The sequence below is a fragment of the Ursus americanus genome, chromosome 31 (assembly GCF_024610735.1).
Source record: "Ursus americanus isolate L20-20 chromosome 31, mUrsAme1.1.p, whole genome shotgun sequence".
NCBI classification, from domain to species: Eukaryota; Metazoa; Chordata; class Mammalia; order Carnivora; family Ursidae; genus Ursus; species Ursus americanus.
In genome coordinates this window covers 21,707,144-21,734,142 of record NC_142157.1, presented here as the reverse complement: position 1 = coordinate 21,734,142, position 26,999 = coordinate 21,707,144, and the positions used below count along the sequence as shown (strand labels likewise).

Here is a 26,999-nt window from a genome sequence, read left to right as displayed (position 1 = left end):
AGGTCCCGCTAGGGACATTAAAAACAAAACACGTAAGTTTGAGGCTCAGGCATGTTCGTGCATGAATCCTAACGCTAAACTCGTATGTGGCTCCTACGAGGTCCCAGACATTCTTCCAAGCTCTGCACATAGCAACTTAATCCATTCTCATTACAGCCCTATGAAGGCAACACTATTATCATCACAATTGTTCTCCTCATTTTCCAGATGTGGAAGCTGAGACACAGAGAGGCTAAGTTTTTTTGTCTGAGGTCACACAACTAGGACTCAGATTTGAACCCTAGTCAGTACCTGTGTGCTCTTTACCACTGCCCTACCCTTCCTCTAAATATTGCTTTGCACAACACAGATCAACCATAACAGGGACACACAGAGGGAAAAAGAGTCCTGAAACAGCCCATGGAGCCACCGTTGTAAGACCTACAGATAAACGCTCTGACCATCTTGGGAAAATACCTGCATCTTGAGACATTTTGTAAATTGTGATTAAATATTCAAACTGTGCTGAATCTTCATGACTATATGCATAAGAGAGCAACATAAAAGAGAAAACAGAATCCAAATCCTTCCCTTGGGGGACCAGCCCAAATGGATACAGGTTACAAGGCGAAGGGTGGTGAACTGCCGTTCACAGGGTCAAGGCCAAGGCTGAAAATTCTTGTCCAGGCAACCAGTTTCTTGGGGCTGGGAATGAAGACAGAGCTTTTAACAAGAAGAAAGGGTCTGACACTGAGGAGAGCAAATATGAACAGCAAGCACCAAGAGGGCAGAGGCAGGAATCAAGTTTAGGGAAATGGTACAGTGTTCAGGGTAAACTTATTTATTCATTCATTCATGTGTGCATTTATTCAGCAAATCAAGATCATAGTACTGTTCTCAGTACCAGGGATCTATTTAAAAAAAAAAAAAAAAGAAAAGTGAATGCCAATGGAGAGCTTGTGGTCCAATGGGAGAGAGACTGTAGCCAACAATTACATCACGCCCTCAGCCCTATGCACCGTGGGTAGGAGAGGTGAGGGGCTGGGGGAGGAAGGAACGAATGATGTGGAAGAACCCGGAAGGGTGACCCTGCAGCCCAATGGGAACTTCCTTTTGTGACAACAGGGTGGACCTTTGCGACTGACACGTTGCCAGTGTGAGGTATGGAGTCCACCCACTTGGGGTCTGGGCTCCTTGCTTACCTAGGGCTACATAAACCACAGAAACCTTAGGTGCTGCTCTGAGTGCAATAATCCACTTGCTTGAGTCCTTAGTCTTGTGTTGATGTTTTGCTGGTTCAATAATAAAGCAAAGTAAAAGCAGGTTTAACAGAATCCGATTGCATCTGCACACCAACCCAAGGACCTGCGCCAGCCCTCGAACAGGAGCATGCAGGAAGGCATGTGCTGGGCTGCCAGGGCTCAGCACCCCAGGAGAAGCAAAGCTTAAGCTGAAAGTCAAAAGATGAGAAGTCAGCCAGGCAAAGCAAGAGAAAGAGAGGGTAGGGGCGAAGAGTGTTTGAGAAACAGCGAAGAGGGAGTGTGAGAGCCTGTGGGAGAGAAAGAGCGAGCATGGAACATGCAAAAATCCTAAAAGAAATTCCATCTGGCTTGGGATACAAGGTACTAGGTGGGGACTGTGGAAACATATCATGAAAAGTCTTATAAACAAGGCAAAGTGAACGATTTGGCTTTCTTCCATGGGAAAGGGCAAGTCACTGCAGGCCTTACGTAAGGCAGTGACACTAGGACATAAGCATTTACAGCGTCCTTGAGGAGGACAGATTGGGGATCCGGACAAAGGTGATGGGATCAGGTGGGAGGATATGGTCATGGCCAGTGCTGTAGGTAGTCTCCAAAGATGGCTGCCACTGGCTCATCCTTGTGCTATAGGGACATGTTGCTCTTCACATCAAGAAGTGGAACCTAAGCTCCTCCCCTTGAACCTGGGCTGGCCATCTGACTACTCTGACCAAGAGAATGCTGCAGACATGGCGCCCTGGGACTCCTGAAGCAAGGTCCTAAATGGTCTGTGGCTTCTGCCTGGGTCTCTTGGAAAGTCCACTCTCTGAACACTTCCTGAGGGAATCCAGCCGTCACATTGTAAGAAGCTCGAGTCACATGCGGGGGCTCCTCTGAAGGTGCTGGAGATGGCAGGCCTCGCTGAACTCTTATGAAAGCCCGTGTCAAGCACCCGCTGTGGGAGTGAGCCACCTCAGCTGACTCCAGTGCCAGCCACCTCCCGACAGCGAGCGTATGGCCCTTGACCGAGAGCCCCCCAGGTAAGTCCAGTCAGCCCATGGAAACCAGAGAGACTATCAAGTCATTGTTTCCAGCCATCATAGGTTCTGGAGCAGCTGATGATGCAACAACAGATAACCAGAACACCAGTTAAGAGATAACTAGACAACAGTTAAAAGAGAGTAGCTCTACTAGTTAGGGCTCTCCAGAGAAACAGAACCACTAGTCTGTCTATCCATGTATCTACCTATGTATGTACATAACTATCTGTCTGTCTATCTATCTGTCTGTCTGTCTAAAGACATTTATTTCAAGGAATTGGCCCACACAATTGTGGAGGCTGCCAAGTCTATAACCTATAGGACAGGAGCCAGGCTGGCAATTTGGGCATGAGTGGAGACGGCAGGCTTGAAGCAGAATCTCTTCTTCCCTGGGAAACCTGTTTTTGCTCTTCAGGATATCAACGCACTGTATGAGGCCTGGCCACACGATCGAGGGTGATCTCCTTTACTTGAAGTCAACGGATCGGAGATGTTAACCATAGTCACAAGCTACCCTCGCCACAACACCCAGACCAGTGTTTGATTAAACAGCTGGACGCTGAAGCCTAGGCAAGTGGACACATAAAAGGAACTGCTGGGTAACTCAGATCAGAGTGGTGGTGGGGAACACAGAAAAGCAGATCGGCTGGAAACATACTTCGGAGGCGAAACTTGTGAAGTTGGCTGATTAACTGGAAAGGGGCAGAAAAGGACAAGACATCAAGGGTAACGTGCAAGTTTCTGATGCAGGCCGCTGGGAGAAGGGTGGTGCTTTCCCCGACACCGGGAGGGCCCCGGCCTTTCCCTAGTGAAGGGGCGACATTTCATTGTTTTCTTTCATCCTCAGGCTCATTAGGGGAAGATGGGATCACACTGCAGCCGTAGAACTGGTAGAATGAGTCTAGAAGTTAGATCGTGAAAAAGCAGGGATGCGAAGTCTGTGAAAACAGGAGAGACCTCCGAGCATCCAGCTGGCTTGCGATGCCCTTCCGGATGAGGGCAAAGCAGTGACCTGACGGACCTTTCAAGGCCCCTGCTAGGGTGCTCGTTGCATGACCAGCCCCTGCCTTTTTTAAATCGTCAGGGTTAAAGTCAATTGCGAATTACATAAGCGTGGAAAACACAAGTTCTAAAAATACAAAATCAACTGTTAAGATGAACATTAAGATTTCTGAATATATTTTACTTTGCAGACAAAAAAGAAAAAAAAATCTAGGTCACTGCCCTTATGGTTCCATGTGTGAGGAGAATGTAAAGAAGTCATTTAACCCAGACCTTCATTGACAGAATTTCTCCTTCTCTTTGGTCAGAGATTTTGAAGGGGAGAAAAAGGGAGGGTAAGAAACCTTTTTTTTCTTTTTTTTTCTGATATTGTCTGGCAACATAGTTAAGATCCTGAATGAATACTGAGAACCCCGGAAAACCGAGTTTTATCATCATCATGGGAATCTTACGTGTAAACACATTAACATGCTATTCTGTGGAACGCTTTCTCAGGAAAGCATTGTCAGTTTGTTTTGTTTACACCACCCCACTTTCTCTCCTAAAACGTCTCATGATTTCATCATCTCTCACTTACGAAGCCAAATCCTAATTGTATGATTCAGTGAAACGCAATGAATGGGTATCGCAAGGGCTCCTTCTGGGCTCAGGATAGGAGTCTCTGTCCTGAGCAGGTGGAAGGAGAGGGAAGAGGCCTAAGAGGCCCGCTCAGCTCACAGTCCTGTAAGGAGCCTGATTCAGATGCACGAATGGGCCCTAAGTGCTCCCGGAAAGCCACTAAAGGCCAGCCCACATCTCAGGCACCCTTCCAGGACGGCACTCACAGCTCAAGGTGGAATCCACCATCCACTTCAGCCGCAAACTCAGTTTCTGTTTCTGCCTGGCCTCGGGGAACTGTGCATTCATTTTCTTCCTTTTTTTGCAGCTTTTCCCCACATCCTGACTTTTCATCTCTGCCCTCTGGCTTCACCTGACAGATAAGAATTATCCAGTCCCACCCTGAGCTTGTCACCCTTATTCAGTCCCAATCGGGGGCTAAATAATCAGGAGGAAGGGCAGAATGTGTAACTCAGCTCTGCCTCTCATCAGGCTGATTAATTCTCAGGCAACTCAGAGTCATTCCTGGTGAGACATCAGAGGATGTTACCACGTTACTGAAGAGAGAGAGACCAGCCGCGGACTGTTCAGACAAAAGTAAGTCCTTTTCTGCTGCAAATAATACACAGGAAGATTATAACCTAGAAGGTGAAGCTTAATATTTTCTGCTCTGTGTGACCTATTTTCCATCATGAAAAGATCAAAGAAAGTTTGAATAGAATAAACTAAATAGGAAATGCTGGTCCTTATCAAACACATGGGATAATCCACATGAAATGCATCACAAGAGTGAAACTGAGGCTTAGAAATGTTTACATGTCTCCGTAGGCAGAGGACTGGAACTGGGACTATTCCAGCTTCATTGCTACTCGTGGACTTGTTATAGGTATTACGAATGGCAAAAGCGTAAGCTATTTTTAGTAGACTATTAATGGCAAGCTAGAAAGATATTAAACTAAAAGTAATAATAGCTATCATGTATTGAGACTTTAACATATAACAGACTCTGTATTTTGCATGTTGAATACCCCTAAAAACTCACAGAGGAAGGTGTTTTCTCCATTTTACTGATAAAGAGACACCGGCTGGGAGAACTGGATTAGCCTAAGAGTGATAGTGCTGATGCCACAAATAACAACCGGCTCTAATGCTTCCTGCCCAAGTGCCTTTAAGATAGTCTAGTGGGAACTCAGCCATTCACAGGGGAGACTGGATTTAAAGTAAAATGAAAGGCTATGGGAAACAAACAGGAAAGGTCAACGAGAAGGTGCATGGAGCCAGCCTAAAGCTGAGCGTGTGCTTCTGAGCTCAGAAGCCTGATGGCGTTTTCCAACCCCTACTTCCTATACTGAGCCTTGACCTATTCTTAGAACCTTCTAGAAAGCCTCTTGATTCCTCCTGGTGAAAATATTTTCCAAACATTATTTTGCCCTTTATAAAATACATGGATGACGGATTAGCCAGGTCTACAAAGTAATCACACACACAGAATGGAAACTCCTACTTGGGATCAGTGTTATGAAGGAGAACGCATTACAGGACCGACGGCAGCAATGACCTCATCAGCTTGTTCAGGGAAGGATCTTCCTGAGGAAGGGATGACTGACGGGGGAACTGAAAGGTGAGTACACTGGGGGAGGGAGGCAGGGGAGGTGCTGGAAGGGATGGTGTTGGAAGGACTCCGTGGCTGAAGGTACCTGTAAGGTAGTAAAGACCAACAAAAGTGGAACAAAATGGGTCAGAAGGAATATGGTGTGCAGTGCGGCTGGAGGAGTGGTAATGGGCCAGCAACACAGGGCCTTGAGGGAGTTCAGTTTTTGTTTTGAAAGCAATAAAAAGAAAAAATTACCAACAGATTTCAAACTGGTTGGGGCAGTGGTGGGCGTGGCAGAAGCAAGTTGTGACCACATACCCTAGCCCCATTCCAAAAACTCCATCTGGCTCTTGTGTAGACAGTGGGTGAGAAGGACACCGGCTGGTGCATGGTGACCAGGGTGCAGGTCGCGCAGCAGTCCACAGGAGGGGCAACGATGAAGCCCGCAGAGCGCACCCAGCCCCCATCAGCGCTGCAATGCCTGCCATGGGCCAGCAGGGGCTCCCACGTTCTAGCGGGAGATTCCTAAAATACAATCTGAACTTGAGGGTGGATTAGTAGGAGGATGAGGAGGAAGGAGTTGAGAAAACAAACAGAGTGGCACAGAAATCGAGTATGAGAATCTTTCAAGGAATGGGAATGGTCTAGAATGTCAGAAGATTGGTAAGAGATGAGAGGTCAAGCAAAATGGGAATGGAAATGCCTTCTGGGTTTAGCAGTGTGGGGTCGCTGCAGACCACAGGTGAAATGGGGTAGTTAAAGAGGTGGGTGGAAGGCAGAGGGAGTACAGACCACACTTTCCAGGGTTTGGAGGAGAAGCAGTCTTTCTGTGAGAAGGGAAATGAAAATAAAATCGAGATGGCTCACTAAAATACTGTGATTTTAGAATCAACTGGCTCACAATGAATGTAGGTTTCAAACTAAGAGAATAGTTTGTTTCATTAAAAATACAATGATATAAGAATTCCAGTGAATTACAGGGCTTCCAAAGGCATTAAAACATTCCATTTCAGCCCCAGCAGATCAGAAGAATTAAGGATTTCAAACAGACAGTCCATCTTTCTAGCAACATGTCTATATGTGAATTAAAATAGAGCTATCCATGAGATTGAACTCACTGCCCAGAGCACTGGGAGAAATTCCAGAAGCCCAGAGGGTATCTGCTATTAGTCGGTGTGATTATCAGACTGAAAAGTATGATGGGGGTACTGATAGTTACCCCTGGTTCAGCTGGACACTGAGCACACAGAGGATTTTTGTCTTCAAATCTCTGGCTCTCTTACAAAATGAGAAAGGTGCAATGGACTCTACATTTGGAATGAGAAAATCAGACATCAGTGGTTGTCCTTAATGAATCCAGTTAGATACAGAATAGAAGGCAAGGGGTTCAGAAAAACCCGTCCACTAATCGTTCACATCTTAACATGAATTGGTACATGACATTTCAGTGGAGACCTTGCACAGAGTAACTGGCGTTTTGAGGAAGGACCGGGGAGAAAAGATTTGGGAACATGGAAACTTGATACTACGCAGTGCGTCTGAACCCCAGAGGCACTGCACTGAGAAGCAAGAGAGAAGCAAAGAAGCTTTTACAACTATCAGAAAAGGGAGGTAGGGGGAAACCGGGGCCCCTGACACAGAGCAGAGGTTCAATACATTCTGAAATATATATGAAATGTAAAATGAATGAATGTTTCCCATACCTTGCCATTTTGCTGAAGGTTCATCCTAGCTATACCTCAACCCTCTCAAAGTGCTGCTTCATAACCTGGCAGCCAGAGAAAAATCCGATAGGATATGTGACCCAGTGTCCAATATGGGATCAATACGTGTCCAATATGGGATCAGGCTAAGGAGGAGAATAAATAAAGACGAAATTCAATCGGCAAGTCAGATGACTGAGTTTTTCTCTTATCAGCTACTGTGTGCACTGATATGTTTAAGCTGATGAAAGACCAGCCCATGTATTTGAGTAGAATATAAGAACCAAATCAAGGTAAGATCAAATATAAAAGAATCTGATTATCAAAGCCAATGACAGGAAGACAACCTGATGCTCAGAAGTAAAGGAGCGTTGTTGAAACACTGGAGAAATAACTATCTACTGGGACATTATACCAGAGTTTAAACTATGTAAAGAACCAACGAAGACCGTGTAAGCAGTGTAATAAGGAACAGAGGGTCTGAAAGTCAGGGAGGCCTAAAAGGATGCTTATCTGACTCGGGTTCAGAAAGTAATATAGTTGATATTGAGTACAACTTGAAAGATAAGTTCTGAAGTAAAATTTAGAAGATCGGTGAATCTTACATGGGTTTGATGCATTTCTACGGCAAGGTTTATATTCTGAAAACTAAGACAGGAACTACTCCCTAAATGTACAAGAGCCAGTTTCTATTATTAAATACAGCAGGTGTAATGACACGGTGTGGTTTTTGTCACTTCTCTAAATGTACGGGCATGCTGTATGGCATGACAAATAGAAGATGATATGACAGGATATTAACGGTGAAAAATGTTCCCGATGCAGAGGAAACGAGGAAAGAAGCTTTTTCAATCTGACAACTGACCCAAAACACCTATCATAAAGTACACACATCTTCTTAAATTAAAAAAAAAAATAAAATACGTATTGCTTTGAGCTGTCCTCACAGTCACCCTCTATGAATCATAAACAGCACGCATTTGAGGGGCATGAGGGGGAGGGGAACAGTGGCTCAGAAAAATGAATATGGTTTTGTATAATCAAAAGAACCCCCTAATAGAGAAGGATCCTCTTCTGTCCCCAAAATCTGTGCTACAAAACAAAATGCCTGGGATATAATACGTTCAGTAAATGAAAAAAAAAAAAAAAAAAGACTAAATGAAAAAAAAAAAAGTGTAAGCTCGTGACATGCTGACCAAAATAAAACATTAAGCATTGGGGCGCCTGGGTGGCACAGCGGTTAAGCGTCTGCCTTCGGCTCAGGGCGTGATCCCGGTGTTATGGGATCAAGCCCCACATCAGGCTCCTCCGCTGTGAGCCTGCTTCTTCCTCTCCCACTCCCTCTGCTTGTGTTCCCTCTCTCGCTGGCTGTCTCTATCTCTGTCGAATAAATAAATAAAGTCTTTAAAAAAAAAAAACATTAAGCATTGTTTTTGGAGAAATATTTCAGAAATTAGCTGGAAGCTTTGTTGGTTAAATTAAGTCCTACGACTTCTCAAAAAAAATTGGTTAATTTATCCATCTATTTATCTGAAGAATTTATACCCTTTCACAAAACCAAATCATTAAATGGCACTGTTACAGTCATGTAATTATCATTTAGTAAGAAAATAATATTACCATATGTGATATAAGGTGTGTAAGTTAACTTTGTTCATCATTCTATTTTTTCCAAGGAACTCAAATAAAAATGAAAGCAACACACTGGCTGATATTTTAGAAAACTCAATAAATCTGATACAACATCGAAACCTTTTCTTATATATCCCACACAAGATAAACAAAGGAGTAACTTTCAAGAAATTTTAATCTAATCAAACCGGAGGGGATAATTCCAGATTTAAGAAAATTGCTACCATGCGATAGTTATCTGTAACAAAGTAATCAGACACAAAATACCTGTTTTACAAGTAATTTGAAAAGCATCTCATTTGCATGAGTCTTAAAATAAAAGTGTGCATTTACATAATAGCATTGTTTTCTGCCACTACATTTTCAGTAAATATGTAACTGATAATATTCAGTCATTTTTGTTTCAAACTCACATTGATGAAACTCGGGGACGTTTAAAGAAATCAAAGGGTATTAGAGGATCCGAAAGAAACTAGAAACAAAATAACAGCAAATAATAGAATGAGTATTTACGGGGGGGGGGGGGGGAGAAAGGAAAGTAAAATGAAAATTCAGCACTATTACTTTGTGTACCTATTAGTTTTCCATAATTGATTACACAACTGAATACAGTTCTTTAAAGTAAGAAGACAATTCATGAAAGCTAATGCAGTAATTCCCATGCGAGTTCCCAGGGAATCTAAGACTAATTACTGAAGCTCAAAGGTCTTCTGCTGGGATAAAACCTGCCTACCAAAAGTTTCCAGAGCTTCACAAAGGAGTTTTCAAGGGTGAAGGAAACAAAGAGGAGTAGAGAGCATTTCATATCATGCCTAATTTAAATTTAAGCATCTTGGTAAGATTCTCCAATATGTGAGTATCTTGCTGAAGGAAATGAGTATCCATAAGTTTCTAAAAATGCGAGGGAGAGAATGTGAAGAGCAATAATTCCTCAAACTGAAATCCAGGTTCGATTTTCCACCATTTTATTATAGATGTGTCGGCTCGTGCTTGGGGGAAAAACTGTTAAGAGGAGAATCAACTGATTTTAAAAGCAGAAGGCAGACGGCTCCACATTCCTAACTTGTACAGCTATATGTAAATGAAATTAGATGCCAAGAGAAAAAGAGAAGGTAGGACATCTTCAATTTTTGCTTATGAAATCCCTCTTTAGGTTCAGGTATGATCTCCAGAAATGCCAATTCATAACTGAAACTGAGAATGTCCAGATGACAGGGAGGGACACATCTGCACTAGGGCCACACTGAAGCTTATGGTCATCACACTTACAGGGAAGATGAAACAAGCAATACAATCCCGAAGCCAACAGAGCCTCAGGTCTGGAAGTGTTCTTAGAAAGATTATAGTCCATTCTAGGGGTCCTAGACTCCTTGAAAAGCAGAGGGAAATCAGGAATCTTTTCCCCTAGAAACATGTACAAAATTTCAGCTACAGTTTCAAGAACTTCATAGAATCACTCACATGGACCTCGGATGTTTTTCTAAGAAAGGCAGAGAGAAGCCAGGGACTCGCACCCGAAGCTACACGTTCTTAGACTCAAGATGAAGTGCTGAGGGAGAAAAGGCTTAGAAATCGGTAAAAAGAGGACAAACACTGGCAAGTGGGGGGAAAATGCTGAGAAGACAGGTTTTTTGAAGGCCACATTTTTTTGGTTAAGTTTTTAAATCCAATATCGTTAACATACAGTGTTATATTCATTTCGGGTGTACAACATATCGATTCAATAATTCTATACATTACTCACTGCTACTCAAGATAAATTTACTCCTTAATCCTCATCACCTGTTTCACCTATGGCCCCCCTCTTGCCTCTCTTCTGGTAACCATCGGTTTATTCTCTATAGTTAAGGGTCTGTTTCAGAAGTTGTCTTTTTGTCTCCCTTTCTTTGTTTTGTTTCTTAAATTCCACATATGAGGGAAATCATATGGTATTTGTCCTTCTCTGACCGACTTATTTCACTTAGCATTATACTCTCCAGTTCCATCCACATAGTTGCAAATGGCAAGATTCCATTATTCTTTATAGATGAATAATATTGCATTTGCATATATATGTCTACCACTTCTTCTTTACCAATTCATCAGTTGATGGAGACTTGGGTTGCTTCCATAATTTGGCTATTGTGAAGAATGCTGCAATAACCACAGGGTTGTATATATCCTTTTGAATTAGTGTTTTCATATTCTTTGGTGTGATTACTGGATCACAAGGTAGTTCTATTTTTAACTTTTCAAGGAACCTCCTTACTGTATTTCACAGTGACTGTACCAGTTCAGATTCCCACCAACAGCGGGAGGGTTCTTTTTTCTAAACATCCTCTTGTATTTTTGATTTTAGCCATTTTGACAGGTGTGAGGTGATATCTCTGTAGTTTTGATTTGCATTTCCCTGGTGGTGACTGATGTTGAGCATCTTTTCATGTGTCTACTGGCCATCTGCATGTCTTCTTTGAAGAACTGTCTATTCATGTCTTCTGCCCCTTTTTTTAATTGGACTATTCATTTTTTGGGTCTTGCGTTGTATCAGCTCTTTATATATTTTGGATATTAACCCTTTATTGAATATGTCATTTGCAAATATCTTCTCTCATTTTGTAGGTTGCCTTTCAGTTTTGTTAATTATTTACTCTGCTGTGCACAAGCTTTTTATTTTGATGAAGTCCCAATAGTTTATTTTTTTATTTTGTTTCCTTTGCCTCAGGAGACATTATCTAAAAAGAAGTTGTGCAGTTGTTACAGCCACTGTCAAACAGGCTACTGCCTGTGTTCTCCTCTAGGATTTTTATGGTTTTAGGTCTCACATTTAGGTCTTTAATCCATTTTCAGTTTATTTTTGTGTATGGTGTAAGAAAGTGGTTCAGTTCATTCTTTTCCACATAGCTGTCCAGTTTTCCCAACACCATTTGTTTTTTTTTGTTTGTTTTGTTTTTAAAGATTTTATTTATTTATTCGACAGAGATAGAGACAGCCAGCGAGAGAGGGAACACAAGCAGGGGGAGTGGGAGAGAAAGAAGCAGGCTCACAGTGGAAGAGCCTGACATGGGGCTCGATCCCGTAATGCCGGGATCACGCCCTGAGCCGAAGGCAGACGCTTAACTGCTGTGCCACCCAGGCGCCCCCAACACCATTTGTTGAACAGACTTTTTCCCATTGCATATTCTTGCCTCTGTTGTCGAAGATTAACTGACCATATAGTTGTGGGTTCATTTCTGGGCTTTCTATCTTGTTCCATTGATCTCTGTGTCTATTTTTATGCCAGTACCATACTGTTTTGGTTACTACAGCTTTGTAGTATACCTTAAAATCTGGGATTGTGATACCTCCAGCTTTTTCTTTTTCAAGATTGTTTTGGCTATATAGGTTCTTTTGTGGTTCCATATAAATTTTAGGATTATTTATTCTGGTTCTATGAAAAATGCTCTTGGTATTTTGACAGGGATTGCATAGAATCTGTAGATTGCTTTGGGTAGTATGGTATTTTAACAATATTTGTTCTTCCAATCCATGAACATGGAATATCTTTCCATTTGCTTGTGTCATCTTCAATATCCTTCATCAGTGTTTTATAGTTTTCAGAGTATAGGTCTTTCACATATTTGATTAGGTTTATTCCCAGGTATTTTATTATTTTTGATGCAACTGTAAATGGAACTTGCTTAATTTCTCTTTCTGTTGTTTATTAATGTATAGAAATGCAACAGATTTCTGTACATTGATTTTGTATCCTGTGACCTCACTGAATTTGTTTACTAGTTCTGGTAGTTTTTTGGTAGAGTCTTTAGCATTTTCCATATATAGTATCATGTCATCTGCAAATAGTGAAAGGTTTACCTCTTCCAAATCAGTAAATCTAGATGCCTTTTTGGGGGGGGGGGTCTGACTGCTGTGGCTAGGACTTTCAGCACTACGTTGAATAAAAGTGGTGAGAGGGGACATTCTTGTCTTGTTCCTGACCTTGGAGGAAAAGCTCTCAGTTTTTTTACCATTGAGTATGATGTCTGCTGTGGGTTTTTCATACTTGGCCTTTATTATGTTGAGGTATGTTCCCTCTAAACTTATTTTGTTGTGGGTTTTTAACATGAATGGATGTTGTACTTTGTCACACGCTTTTTCTGCATCTACTGAAATGATCATATAGTTTTTATACTTTCTCTTATTGATGTGAGGTATCCTATCACATTGATTGATTTGCAAATATTGAATCACCCTTGCAACCCAGGAATAAATCCCACTTGATCGTGGTGAATGATGTCTTTTTAATGTACTGTTGGATTTGGTTTGCTAGTATTTTTTGAGGATTTTTGCATCTATATTCATCAGAGATATTGGCCTGTAGCTCTCTCTCTCTCTCTCTTTTTAGGGTTTTTATGTGATTTCAATATCAGGGTAATGCTGGCCTCATAGAGTGAATTTGGAAGTTTTCCTTCCTCTTCTATTTTTTAGAATACCTTGAGAAGAATAAGTATTAGCTTTTCCTTAAATGTTTGGTAGAATTCACCTGTGAAGCCATCTGGTCCTGACTTTTATTTATTGGAAGTTTTTGGATTACTGATTCAATTTCATTGCTGGTAATTGGTCTGTTCAAATTTTCTGTTTCTTCTGATTCTGTTCTGGGAGGTTATATATTTCTAGAAATTTAGCCAATTGTTGAGGTGCCTGGGTGGCTCAGTCATTAAGTGTCTGCCTTTGGCACAGGTCTTGATCCCACCCTGCACGGGGCTCCCTGCTCAGCAGGAAGCCTACTTCTCCCTCTCCCTCTGCCTGCTGCTCCCCCTACCTGAGCATTCTCTCTGTCAAATAAATAAAACAAAATCTTTATTTAAAAAACGAAATGCATCTAATTGTTCTAGGTTGTCTAATTTGTTGGCATATAATTTTTCATAATATTCTCTTACAATTCTTTGTATTTCTGTGGTGTGGTTGTTAATTTCTCCTCTTTCATTTCTGATTTTGTCTATTTGAGTCCTCTTTCCTTTTTTTCGTTTTTTTGTTTTATGAGTCTGGCTAAAAGTTTATCAGTTTTGTTGATCTTTTCAAAGAACCAGCTTCTGGTTTTATTGATCTGTTCTATTGCGTTGGTTTGCTTTAGTTTCTACTTCAGTTATTTCTGCTCTCCTTTTATTATTTCCTTCCTTCTAGTGCTTCTGGGTTTTGTTTGTTGTTCCTTTTCCAGCTCCTTTAGGTTTAAGGTTAGGTTGTTTGAGATTTCTCTTGCTTCTTACAGTAGGCCTGGAGTGCTATAAACTTCCCTCTTACAACAGCTTTTGCTGCATCCCAAAGATTTTGGACTGTTGTGTTTTCATTTTCATTTGTTTCTATGTATTTTTTAATTTCCTTTTTGATTTCTTGTTTGATCCATTCATTGTTTAGTAGCATGTTATTTAGCCTCCATGTATATGTCCTCTTTCCAGATTTATTCTTGTGGTTGATTTCTAGTTTCATAGCAATGTGCTCAGAAAAGATGCACGGTGTGACTTCGATCTTTCTGAATTTGTTGAGGCTTGTTTTGTGGCCTAATATGTGATCTCTTCTGGAGAATGTTCCACATGCTCTTGAAAAGAATGTGTATTCTACTGTTTTAGGATGGCATGTTCTGATTATATCTGTGAAATCCGTCTGCTCCAGTGTGTCATTCAAAGCTGTTTTCCTTGTTCATTTTCTGTTTGGATTATCTGTCAACTGATGTAAGTGGGGTGTTAAAGTCCCCTACTATTATTGTATTATTATCAATTACTTCCTCTATGTTTGTATCTGGGTGCTCCCCTAGATGTCCATCAACAGATGAATGGATAAAGAAGATGTGGTATATATATACAGTATGCTACCCAGTCATCAAAAAAAAAAAAAAAAAGGAAATCCTGCCATTTGCAACAATGTGGATGGAACTAGAGAGTATTATGCTAAGTGAAATAAGTCAATCAGAGAAAGACAGTTATCATATGATCTCCCTTATATGTGGAATTTAAAAAACAAAACAGGATCATAGGGGAAGGGAGGGAAAAATAAAAGAAGATGAAATCAGAGAGGAAGACAAACCATAAGGGACTCTTAACTATAGGAAACAATCTAAGGGTTGCTGGAGGGGAGGGAGTTGGGGGGAATGGGGTAACTGGGTGATGGGCATTAAGGAGGGCACTTGATGGAATGAGCACTGGGTGTTATATGCAACTGATGAATCACTGAATTCTACCTCTGAAACTAATCATACACTATATGTTAATTAATTGAAAAAATCATACAAATTGAAAAAAAGAAAGAAAGAAAGAAAGAAAGAAAGAAAGAAAGAAAGAAAGAAAGAAAGAAAGAAAGAAAGAAAAGCACACCATTTGGTGGCTGTGCAGCAAGACCTCTGAGAAGCTACAAAGAAGGAGCCACCAGAGAACTAAAGGAAAAATCAGAGCAATGAAAGCCAGGAGAAGACAATGCTCTGAGTCAGAGGGTTGGTCAACAGTATCAAATGCTTTTAAAGGTCTAAAGGATACTGAAAAAGGACACTAAAAGATTTGTGTGCTCCCATGTTGGATACAAACATACTTACAACTGTTACATCTTCTTGTTGGATTGTCCCCCTAATGATTATATAGTGTCGTTCTTTGTCTCTTGTTACAGTCTTTGTTTTAAAATCAATTTCTCCGATATAAGTATCGTTACCCTGGCTTTCTTTTCAAATCCATTTGCATGATAAATGCTTCCCCATCCCTTCACTTTCAATGTGCATGTGTCCTGGTCTGAAATGAGTCTCTTGTAGGCAGAATATAGATAGGTCTTGTTTTTCTACCTATTTCTTTACCCTATGCCTTTTGACTGGGGCATTTAGTCCATTTACATTCAAAGTAATTATTGATAGGTATGTATTTATTGCCGTTTTGTTACTTGCTTTATGATTGGCTTTCTTTAGTAACATACTTGGGATTCCTTTGTCTTTATTTTTTGTGTATCTATTACTCATTTTTGATTTTTGATTACAGTTCAGCTTGTATATAACATGTTCTGTATATGGCAGTCTATGTTAAGTTGATGGTCACTTATGTTTGAACCCATCCTTTACTCCTCTCTCCCCACACCAGGTATATGGTGTCACACTTTACATCCTTTTATTGTGTGAGTCCCTTGACTGATCTTTATGGATATAGTTCTTTTTATTGCTTTTATGCTTCCTACTTCCCTTACTCTTGCTTGTGGTCTTTCCTTTCCACTCCAAGAGTCCCCTCTAATATCTCTTGTAGGCCAGTTTAGTGGTCATAAATTCCTTTAACTTTCATTTGTCTGGGAAACTCTTTTATCTCTCCTTCTATTCTGAATGATAGCTTTGCTGGATAGAATATTCTTGGCTGCAGATTTTTTCCTGTTAGCACTCTGAATACATCATGCCACTCCCTTCCACCCAGGGCCACATTTCTTATAGACGCCAGCTCTGTGCTGCACTCACCTTTCCTCTTCAGTAGAGTCCAATTTCTCTTAACACTTATAGTAAGGATATTAAGGAAATGTCTTCTGCATCTGGCTGTCCCAGTGTCTGCTCCAACACAGCCTGCTCAATATGGGCTTATCTTCTCAAAAGTGATTTCCCTCTGAAGTCTGTCTGCTTTTCACTAGCACTACTATTATCCCTATCAAACAGACTCAAAAGCTCACATTTGTCTTCAATTCTCTTTTTCTTTTTCCATTTGAAGCCCAGGAATCAATAAGCAACCAAGTCCTGCCAATGCTTCTGTCATGTCTACTGCATCCATTTATTGGGTTCCCTTTTTGTAACAGGCACTGGAGGTACAAAGATAAATAAGACACACCATGCTGCCAAAGAGCTCACCGTCAAGTGTCTCTTCTTTGACATTTTTATAGCGACCACTGATATTCTAGATGGTCGTCATTCTCCAGTACCTTTTTAGAGCCAGTCCCTGACTGTTCTGGCTTTCTTCAGTCTATTCACTCCCTCCTAAGATCCCAATTCACACAACATTTGATACGTTCCCTAAAATAATAAATGCATCATGCAATACCCTTGCAAGGAATATCTCCATGGGGTTCTGGTGTCTACAGGAAATCTGTGGACTCTACTCAGATCATCAGAGCTCTGTGTGTCCTGGGCTCACCGCTGTCTACCTTCAGGTCTTCCCTTTAACCGAAGTACCTTTCAGTACAAGTTCCCTACTCCAGTGAAGCTGGTCCTGAAACTGATTGATGTTTACTCTGGGTCCCAAGACCCCCCCCCCCCCCCCGCCCCTGCCTTCTACTCATCCTCTGAGTCATGGTTCAGGTCCTGTCTCTTTCCACAAAATGTTTCAAGAAATTTTATATCCCACACTGACCATGCATAGATTATAGTATTTGTATAAATCACGCATTTTGACACTAAATCATAAGTACTAAGAGGTTTTTTTTTTTTGTCTTTCCAAAGTGACTATAATTTCTTTGAGGTTTGTGTTTTTCTTGTGTACTCTCAGGTCTCCATTCATTTGAAATACATTTATTGAGGTCCTACTTTTGTGCCCTGCACTGTACCAGGCTGAGGGGGTCTACTGTGTTTTAACATAGTAAATCGCTAAACAGATATTTGTTGATAAACAAAATTCATCCCCTCTGCTAGCAAGCAGCATATTTATTTAAGAAAAATAACTCTTAAAATCTGTCTTATTTTTAGATCATGTGGCCAAAGAAGTCCCATACTTCCCAATAGCCCCTCAGTGTCAACTGTTGGGAGTTTCAACAATCAGACTGGAGGTGGATTTGGAATATATTCACTTGCTCATATTCGTCAGAATTTAATGCACCTTTTGTAATTCCTGTTAAAAGGATATGATCACTTTTTAAGGGTCACATTTTGCTTTTCTTCAATTTGGTATAAAATGCTCACAAAGACAATGGAGAATTTGCCATCTTTAATAATAGGAGATGTTTCTATACTACCAGTTTTACAAATAAGCCAGAAACTCCCCAGATTTCACCAGCTGTATTAGTAAAAATTTAGGAAAGTGGGCAGCTTATTATTATTTAATTGCACAGACTTCTGTGGAGGGTGTACATAATTTAGTATACAAATATGCCCATAAAAAGAACATTACAATAAATACTCAAGTAAATAAATAAATGTCACCGTGGCTGTTCTCTTCTATGACAACAAACAATAAGTGTTACAGTCCCAGATGTTTATTTAAATTGGCCCTGGAGGGATAGATAGGCCATGGGTAATCAACATGGTTACTGATGGACTTTTTATACTGAGATGGTACTAAGGAGAAAATGGCCATTCTGTCTGCGTACCATCCATCTCGACGGCTTCAATGCAGCATAATTTGCCACAGTGACTCTCAAACAGCTTTGGGTTTGAAGAGACTCCTGATTTTTATCACAAAAAGAAAGAAAGAAAAAGAGGAAAAAAGAAGGAAAAAGCTTAAAAGAGGATTATGATTATTTTTTAATTGAACCAGACGCTGTGTGAAAATCTGCAGAGATCATGTACAGCTGAGAAGGAGGTTATCTTCTTCAAGAGAGGATTTGCTTTTGCTTCTATTGGACATCTGGGCTTAGGATAGATCTGAATCCCATTAAGGATGAACATGATTCAAATCTGGGCTTCACTCATTTAGAGAACTCATCTCTTCGAGGGATTGCTGGAAGCTCTGCTCAGCTTCTCTGCCTGTCAGCCATGCTTTTTATTCAGGAAGTTTATTGTGAGAAAAAGCAGCCTCAAATGCAGGGCTCACCTCCCTTGGCTTCCTTCTTCTTCTGGATTTTAGTCCTGAAAATTCTCCCTGCCTTGATAGCTTGCCAGTGCCCTCAAACAGTGCACTTTGCTTAGTGTACTTTGCTTATTTAGTATACTTTGTTTTTCTTGTATTATTTGCAGGAGGTCTGAGCTAAGGCAATTTCACAACTGGAAGGAGAAGCTCCTTTGCCCCTTGACCCCTGCACTGGTGACTGGTGTCACTACTCATTATGCTTTCTAGCTGATTATCTTGGACTAACCTTTAATAGCTCAATACTTCAATATCTCCCTCTTCCTCTTTTGTCGCTTCTACTCATGTAGAATAATCTCTCTAAAGCAGACTCTTTGGTCATTTGTTGACCCTGTGATCATTTAAGTTACAACAGCCCACGCAACTTTCTACCCAGTCTCCTGGTCACGGGGATCTCTCAAATCTAGTCTTGAGTAGGACTGTGTCTTAGTCCATCTGAGCTGCCATAACAGAAGAGTATCGACTGGAAAATATATAAACAACAGTTTGTTTTCACAGTTCTGCAGGCTGGAAAGTCCAAGATCAAGGTGCTGGCAGATCAGTTGTCTGGTGAGAGCCCACTTTCTGGTTCTCAGATGGCCATCTCTTGCTGTGTCCTCACACAGTGGAAGGGACAAGAGGGCAGTCTGGGATCTCTTACAAGGTCATCAGTTCCATTCATGAGGGCTCAGCCCTCATAAACTACACACCCCCAAAGGCTCCACCTCCAAACACTATCCCATTGGGAATTAGGTTTTTAATTTATGACTTTTGAGGGGACACATTCAGTCTATATCAGACTATGTAGCATAAAATATCCTGGAGGTTAAATACACAAGAATCCCTTTTCTTGCCCCGCACCCTGAAAGGTCAGTTAGGAAAGATGCTTAATGGTATCCTACAGGAAGTCAAGACATCCATGAGTCTACCCAACAGAGGGAAAATACTCACTTTGAGCTCTGACACAGTCAGGAAGTTCCTCTTTCATTCAATGGGAGCCAGCCTGAACCCCTCTCAAATTGGTGGCAGAATTAAAAGGCAGCTGGTCCAATGACCGGAGCATAAAGTGACCAAAGGTGGGACAGACAGAGCTGCAGCACTGTGTAAATAAGAGCTGCCTTCCCACAGTAAAGAAAGACAAGGAGCAGATACTTCTTAGAGAGTCTCTGGGGAAAGCGGGCTCTTTAAGAAGGTCTTCAAAAGACTTAAGGCTTAAGGTCTGAAAATCTGAACCAGTAAGGATAAAAACATGTTTCTGGACTGTAACATCATAAAATAACCCGACACTACAGAACATGGGCTAAGAGAAGCAGAGCAGTGTGGACCACGCAAGCATAGGGACACCTGGCCCGCTGCCCGGTACGACTGGGAGTAAGGGATCCCAGAGAAGTTTCCATGAACCCCTGTAGTGCGGTGTTGGGACACAAGTTCTTTCTGTCCTGGTGGGCTCCACATTATGCAAGGACAGGACAGCTCTATAATCATCAGCTGATAACCTGGTCTTGTTAGGTTGCCAGCTCCTCCCCAGGTTATTAGCTGTAATTAGCTGCAACTCACACACCTGAATGTGGCTGTTGTTTCAAAGCTAACAAGAAACACTGGAAGGGAAAACACAGAAAGGAGCACGGTTTTTGTTTGGAAGTGACAGGACCCTGGATGACATTTTCCCTCTATGTTTTCCAAATGTTTCCTAACGCGGTCATATTTTATTTACAAAATAAATAAACAGCAAATACAAATGGTATAAAGAAGAAGCAATGTGCTCTAAAATTTCTTTTTTCAACTTAAGATTTTTGTAATGAATCCCAATAACAGAAATAAATGTCTATATAAGAGATAGGGACAGAGTGCCATGTGCCTCAGGAGGGGGTCTGAGGATTAAATCAATCTGATTGTCAGCTGGCCCCTTCTACTTTCCTTAAAACAACATGTTGTTTCCCATACAAAGCAAAAACACAAGACATTTTTTAATCTCATAATATTTATGAAGAAATTTTTTTACCTAAAATTCTCATATTCTTCTTCTTGTCGTTTCCACGGACAGCTCTGTATATTTCTGATAATCTGAAGATAGTCACTCTCTAAATACCTAAAAGTCAAATGTCAGTAAAATTAGAAAACAGATCTCATATACTGTTGAACATACATATATGTGTCCTAAAGGACACTTTGAGAAACTGCTCATTTTAGCTCTCTAAATCTTTTCTGAAATAAGGTAATGTAGAAATAAGTTAATATCATACCCATTTTCAAACCGCTAGGAACATAAATTTGGAAAGAATTATGTTGATTTAGGAACGTGTAAATTGCACATATCATAAGTCAAGTCTAGTATTACAAATAAACCATGACAGCACCTCAATTCGCTTTCACATCTTACAGCCATTTCATTTTGCTATAACTCACTGACAGATACATTTTATAGATGTTTACCATAAATATATAGTTTATAATTTTTTATACTTCAAGTTGATTGATTTACCTTGGGATATATAGATAAAATTTCCCTAAAATAATCATCTTCAATTTTAATTCTGAATAATACACTAAAAAAAACAGATTAAGCTAAGTTAAGAGAGATGTGTATATATATATATATATATATATATATATATATATATATATATATGCATAAAAAATCCACAGGCTCAGCAGTACAGTTTTGCAGGATCCCAGTCCCCAGTAAATCTCCTTCTACCTGAAATTTCACCAGTAAGTATTAATTCCTTTAATCACAGAATAGCCTTTAGTCTTTAAGGTTATCATTTCAAATGCAAGTACTGGGGCCCCTGGATGGCTTAGCTGGTTAAGCATCTGCCTGCCTTCAGCTCAGGTCATGATCCCAGGGTCCTGGTATAGAGCCCTGCATCAGGCTCCCTGCTCAGTGGAGAGCCTGGTTCTCCCTCTCCCTTTGTCCTCCCCACCCCCCATAGCTTGTGATTTCTCTCTCTTCCTCTTTAATAAATAAAATTTTCTAAAACATTTAAAAAATAAAACAAAGTGCAAGTACCCCTTTGTGTGAAAAAAAAACCTTAAATTTTCTTTCAATTAATATCTTAGTCATTAGTTGCCTACTACTTGAGATGAAGGCTCTGCATTAAAGAGATGGAGTTTGTGTGGTGGGTGGAGAAGGGAGAGGACCATGAAAAATCCTGTCAGAAATCACTCCCGCATCTCCAAGCAGCAAAATTCAGAGCCTCCAAAACTTCACTCTGAAAGAGGTATTTGGGGGCACCTGGGTGGTGCAGTCATTAAGCGTCTGCCTTTGGCTCAGGGCGTGATCCCGGAGTCCTGGGATCGAGCCCCACATCAGGCTCCTCTGCTGAGAGCCTGCTTCTTCCTCTCCCACTCCCCCTGCCTGTGTTCCCTCTCTCACTGGCTGTCTCTGTCAAATATATAAATAAAATCTAAAAAAAAAAAAAAAAAGTGGAAGAAGTATTTGTTATAGGTGGGGAAGGTCATCAACCAAGCAACTCCTCTCCCTCTGAAGTTTACCTACCTTTTGGGTATCTCTGTCTTCAATGGTACCACCAAAAATAAAAAAAATATATATATATTTTTTTTCCTTGGCTGCTATTGGCCCAGCTAAGAAAATTTGAAAATCTTGAAAGACTGTTATATACTAAAGGAGAAGCAAAGCAAAAAGCTATCACAGGAGAGGTTAAAAAAAATAGTTTTACTTGTATAGAGGCTTCCAACCTTAACAGATTTACCTCATTCCCATGGGTCCTTAAGACTTGTCCTAGTATGCCAAGGAGTCTGAGAGATCTATATACTCTACTCCCAAAGCTTTGTCTAAATGTGACATTTCCTAGCTGGAGTAAATATTACCTGTCTCCACATGGTAGGAGAAACCCAGAGACTCTGCAAGACAGTGTTAAGCTCAAAAGAGAGAGAGACAGAGAGAGAGAGAGAGAGAGAGAGAGAGAAAGAAAGAAAGAAAGAAAGAAAGAAAGAAAGAAAGAAAAGAAAAGAAAAGAAAAGAAAAGAAAAAGAAAAAGATATACACATTAGCAACCCACCCAAGGCTCTCTCAATTTCTGGCTCTTCAGCAGAGACATGACACGGTGCCTATGCTCTCCTGTCTGAAGAGTCTTGTCTACCACCAAGGCATCATTTTTAGTCCTTTCATCATATTTAAAACAGAACACTATGTGTATCAGGGTCTATCAGGCAAAGTAACAAAAGAATTGCTATCTCACAAAGCTCAATGAAAGAGAGAATGAAGAGAGAAGCAAATAGAAATATCTTCTCATTAAATCAATGAGAATTGCAACTGTATTTGAAGTCATCAAGATAAAACATAACATAAAAAGTACAGTAAGTATGAAATTACTATCCTCTTCTAAAAACTAAATGTGTCAGAGTTTGAAGTTTTCTAGCCATTTATCAGGTGAAAAAGAAATTAATTTTTTCACGATGTATAACTAAGACAGTAGGATTAGTGAACTTGAAGACAGAGCAGTAGAAACTATTGAAAATGATACATAAAAGATTGAGTGAAAAAGTTAAAATCATGCAGCAATGAGATAACCTCGAATGGCCTACTATATAGGAAATTCTGACCCTAGAAAGACAGAAAAGACATGGTTTTTCCAAAAATTTATGATGGCAAATTTTCCAAATGAGAACTATAACCCATAGATCCAAAAAGCTCAACAAACTGAAAATACAAGAGACATTAAAACAGAAAAAGAAAAAAAAAAAAGAGGGGTGCCTGGGTGGCTCAGTCAGTTAAGCATCTGTCTTTGGCTCAGGTCATGATCCTGGGGTCCTGGGATTGAGCCCCATGTAGGGCTCCCTACTAAATGGGGAGTCTGCTTCTTCCTCTCCCTCTGTCCTCACCCCCCACTCATGTTCTCTCTCTCTCTCTCAAATAAATACATGAATAAATCTCTTTTTAAAAAGTAGAGAAAAGAAACATTACATACATAGAAACAAAGACACAGCAGACTTGTCAGAACCAATGCAAATCAGAAGGCATGGAACAATACCATTAAAATAAAGAACATCATTTAGGGGGATTGTCAACCTAGATTTCTACAGTCGGCAAACCTTTCAAACAATGAGGGCAAAACAGAGACTTTTTCAGACATACAAAGGCTGAAAGAATTCATACCAGCAAACCCGCAGTAAAAGGAATGCTAACAGAATCCTTCAGGTGGAAGAAAAGGAAACCAGAGAAATCTGGATCGATACAAAGTAACGAAGAACACTAGAAATGGTAAATATGTAAATATACACAAAAGACTTTTTCTTCTTTTTCTACATCTCTTTAATAAATGACTGTTTAAAGTAAATATAGTAATAATATATCAAGGAGTTTATAACATACGTAGAAATCAATGCCTTACAACTATAGAACGAAGGCCAGAAAGGGGAATGATATAAATCACTTTGAAAGCAGACTGCAATGACAAAAAGATATATACAGTTGACCTTTAAACAACACAGGGGTTAGTGCTCCCGACCCTCTGTGCAGTCAAAAATCCACATATAACTTTTGACTCTGAAAAAATGTAATTACCACTAGTCTACCATTGACCAGAAGCCTTACCAATAATATAAACAGCCAATTAAGACATATTTTGTATGTTAATTTGTATGTATTATATACTGTATTCTTACAATAGGGTAAGCTAGAGAAAAGACAAAGTTATTCAGAAAGTCATAAGAAAGAGAAAAAATACATTTATAGTACTATAGTATAAAAAATCCACGTATAAGTGGACCCATGCAGTTCAAACACATTTTGTTTAAGGGAAAACTGTACTGTTCACTTAAAGCAATCAGTAAAAATAAAGCCATAAAGAGTGATGATGTAATCATAAAATAACCAAAAGAAAGCAGGAAAAGGAAAAGGAACAATGGGGCAGGCAAACAGAAAATAACATGGTGGTAGATTTAAACCCAGCCATATGAATAGTCACATTTAATGTAAATAATGTAAACATATCAATTAAAAGGCAGAGAATGTCATCTTGGATTTTAAATAAGCAGGAACCAACCACATATTATTTACAAAATAAGCATTTCATATAAATAAACAAGTTAAAAGTAAAAAAGTGAGAAAAGATATACAATAATAGAATTAATTAAAACAAAGCTAGAGTGGCTATGTTCATATCAGACCGAGTAGTTTTTTGAGCAAGAAATATTACCATGAAAAAAATAGGGTGAGAGATGAAATTTATAAGAGAAAGAGATGGATGAAATAAAAAGCTGTTTTGTTTTAAAAATAAAGTTGAAAAACTTATTGTCACATTGCTCAGGTAAAAAACAGACACAAATGAACAAGATGAGACCAATGTCAGAGACGGCAGCACTAAGGGTCCTGCAGACATAAAAATATAATAACAACTTTATGCCAAAGAATTTGACAACTTGGACACAATGGACATATTTGTTGAATGACACAAACTACAAAGGTCTCTCAAGAAGAAATAGAGGTCAGAATCAGAGGCAGATGTAAGTAACCACAGAAAAGTGTTCAGAGAGATGCAACATTGCTAGCTTTGGAGGCGGAGTTAATATATAGAACAGTTCTGGTTCAAGATGGTGACACAGAAAGATCCTGAACTCACCTAAGACACAGAGTCTACAGCTACATATGCAACAATTTCCTCTTTAAAAAAACAAACAAAAAAAAAAAACAAACTAAACTAAAGCCTGGCTGAGTAACAACTACACATTGTGGGGTGCCTGGGTGGCTCAGTCGGTTGGGCGTCTGCCTTCAGCTCGGGTCATAATTCCAGAAGATAGAGCCCTGCATCAGGCTCTCTGTTCATCAGGGAGGCTGCTTTTCCCTCTGCCCCTCCCCCTGCTTGTGCTTTCTCTCTCTCTCTCAAATAGATGGATGGAATCTTTAAAAACAAACAAACAAACAACAACTACACATTGAGCAAACGAGAGGGAAACCACATCAAAGTAGGTAGGAAAGGCTGGGACACAATCTCACTATAAACCCCATCCCCAGTGCAGTGAGCCACAACTAGCAGGAACTCAAAACCCAAAGATTCTCCCTGAGGAGCAAAGGGTTTGAATCCCATGTTGTGCATTTCAACTTTCAAGACATACCCTTGACAATGAGCCCTTAAAACATCTAACTTTGAAAACCGGTGGGGCTCACATCACAAGACCCACAAAACTGAAGCAATCTGAGAAGCAGCTCTTCAAGTGCTTGTGTGCTTGGACTCAATGGCAGCTCAATGGCAGCTGACTGCCCCAGACTTAAAGTGAAGGAGGCTCACCTACTTATACAAAAGCACTGGGCTAAGGAGGCAGGCCTCTAATTTAACACACACATCTAGGAGCCTGCAGAACCATTCTTCAGGGATGGAGACTGATGGATGCCATCTTCATGCTCCCTCTGCTGTGCTCCAGAGCAGCAGCATACCCCAGAAGGAGCTTTCATACATCCGGTGCCCTGACTTCTGCAGCTGCCTCCTTGACTGCCCAGCTCTAGAAGCCAGGGGAGATTACAGTCCTGGTTCCATGGGACTGTAATAATAAGTGTAAGCCAGAAAGGAGCTCATATCCCTGTCTAGCACCCCAATTTTTGTGATTGCTATTAAGGGATACCTCCATGACCTGGTTCTGGTGACCAGAACTCATGGTCACTCATGGATCCCACAGGACTGTAACTAACAGAAAAAGAACTCATGGATCCCACAGGACTGTAACTAACAGAAAAAGAACTCATAAGCAGTGATTATCCTCAGGACACAACAAGAGGCAACAGGCCTAGGAACTTGGTCTTTAGTGAAGGAGACCTATTAGCTAATCATCATTAACTGTGACCTGAGAGGCAGGCTTCTAACTGAACATGCACCTGGGAGCTGAGTCCTCGAGGGCAGGGTACTGTATTCACACTCATACTTTGCTGTGCTCCAGAGTGCCAGCATCTTTTGGAGGGGAGCTTTCTGGTACCTGGTCTGGTACCAGGTTATTATTGTACCCTGGTTATTATGTCTGGTACCTCCGGTATTTGTGGCTGCCAGCCAGGTGACACCCTTGATCACCTGGCTCTGGTGACTGCAGGGGCTTGCCTTTCTGGGTCCCATGGGACTGTGGCTATCGGTCAGACAGTTCTTGGCAGGCTACCACCTGCAGGACACTGCACAGTGAACTGAAGCACACCACACACTCTTTCTGTGTAGGTGGCCTCTTTGAATGTCCTGGAGCTGTGGTCTCAGGGGCAGGCTTTAGACTTGGCACACACTTATGGCCTACGGAGATGGGCTTTCAAAGAATGTAGACTGTGGATGTCATCTTGGCACACTCTCTCTCTGCTCTGCTCTAGCTTGCCTGTGTCACCCAGAAAAGAGGTTTACATTCATCTGGGGCTTTGATTTTTGCTACTGCCATCCATGGGACACCTCCAGATCACCTGATTCTGGTGGCTGGCAGGGCTTAGGCTTACTGTCCCACAGGACCATATACATTTGTATACTTTAAAAAGCTGATGCCTGAGGTTCTGGTTTCCAGCGAGAATC

General features: G+C 40.6%; 1 protein-coding gene across 1 annotated transcript in view; it reads right to left on the bottom strand.

Moving 5' to 3' along the window:
- The window catches only part of ST8SIA6 (ST8 alpha-N-acetyl-neuraminide alpha-2,8-sialyltransferase 6), a 133,461-nt gene that overhangs the window by 25,014 nt on the left and 81,448 nt on the right, over positions 1-26,999 (bottom strand). The window contains exon 4 of the mRNA XM_045787618.2: positions 20,507-20,593. Within this exon, the coding sequence (XP_045643574.1) occupies positions 20,507-20,593 (87 nt within the window). The remainder of the gene's footprint in view (positions 1-20,506; positions 20,594-26,999) is intronic.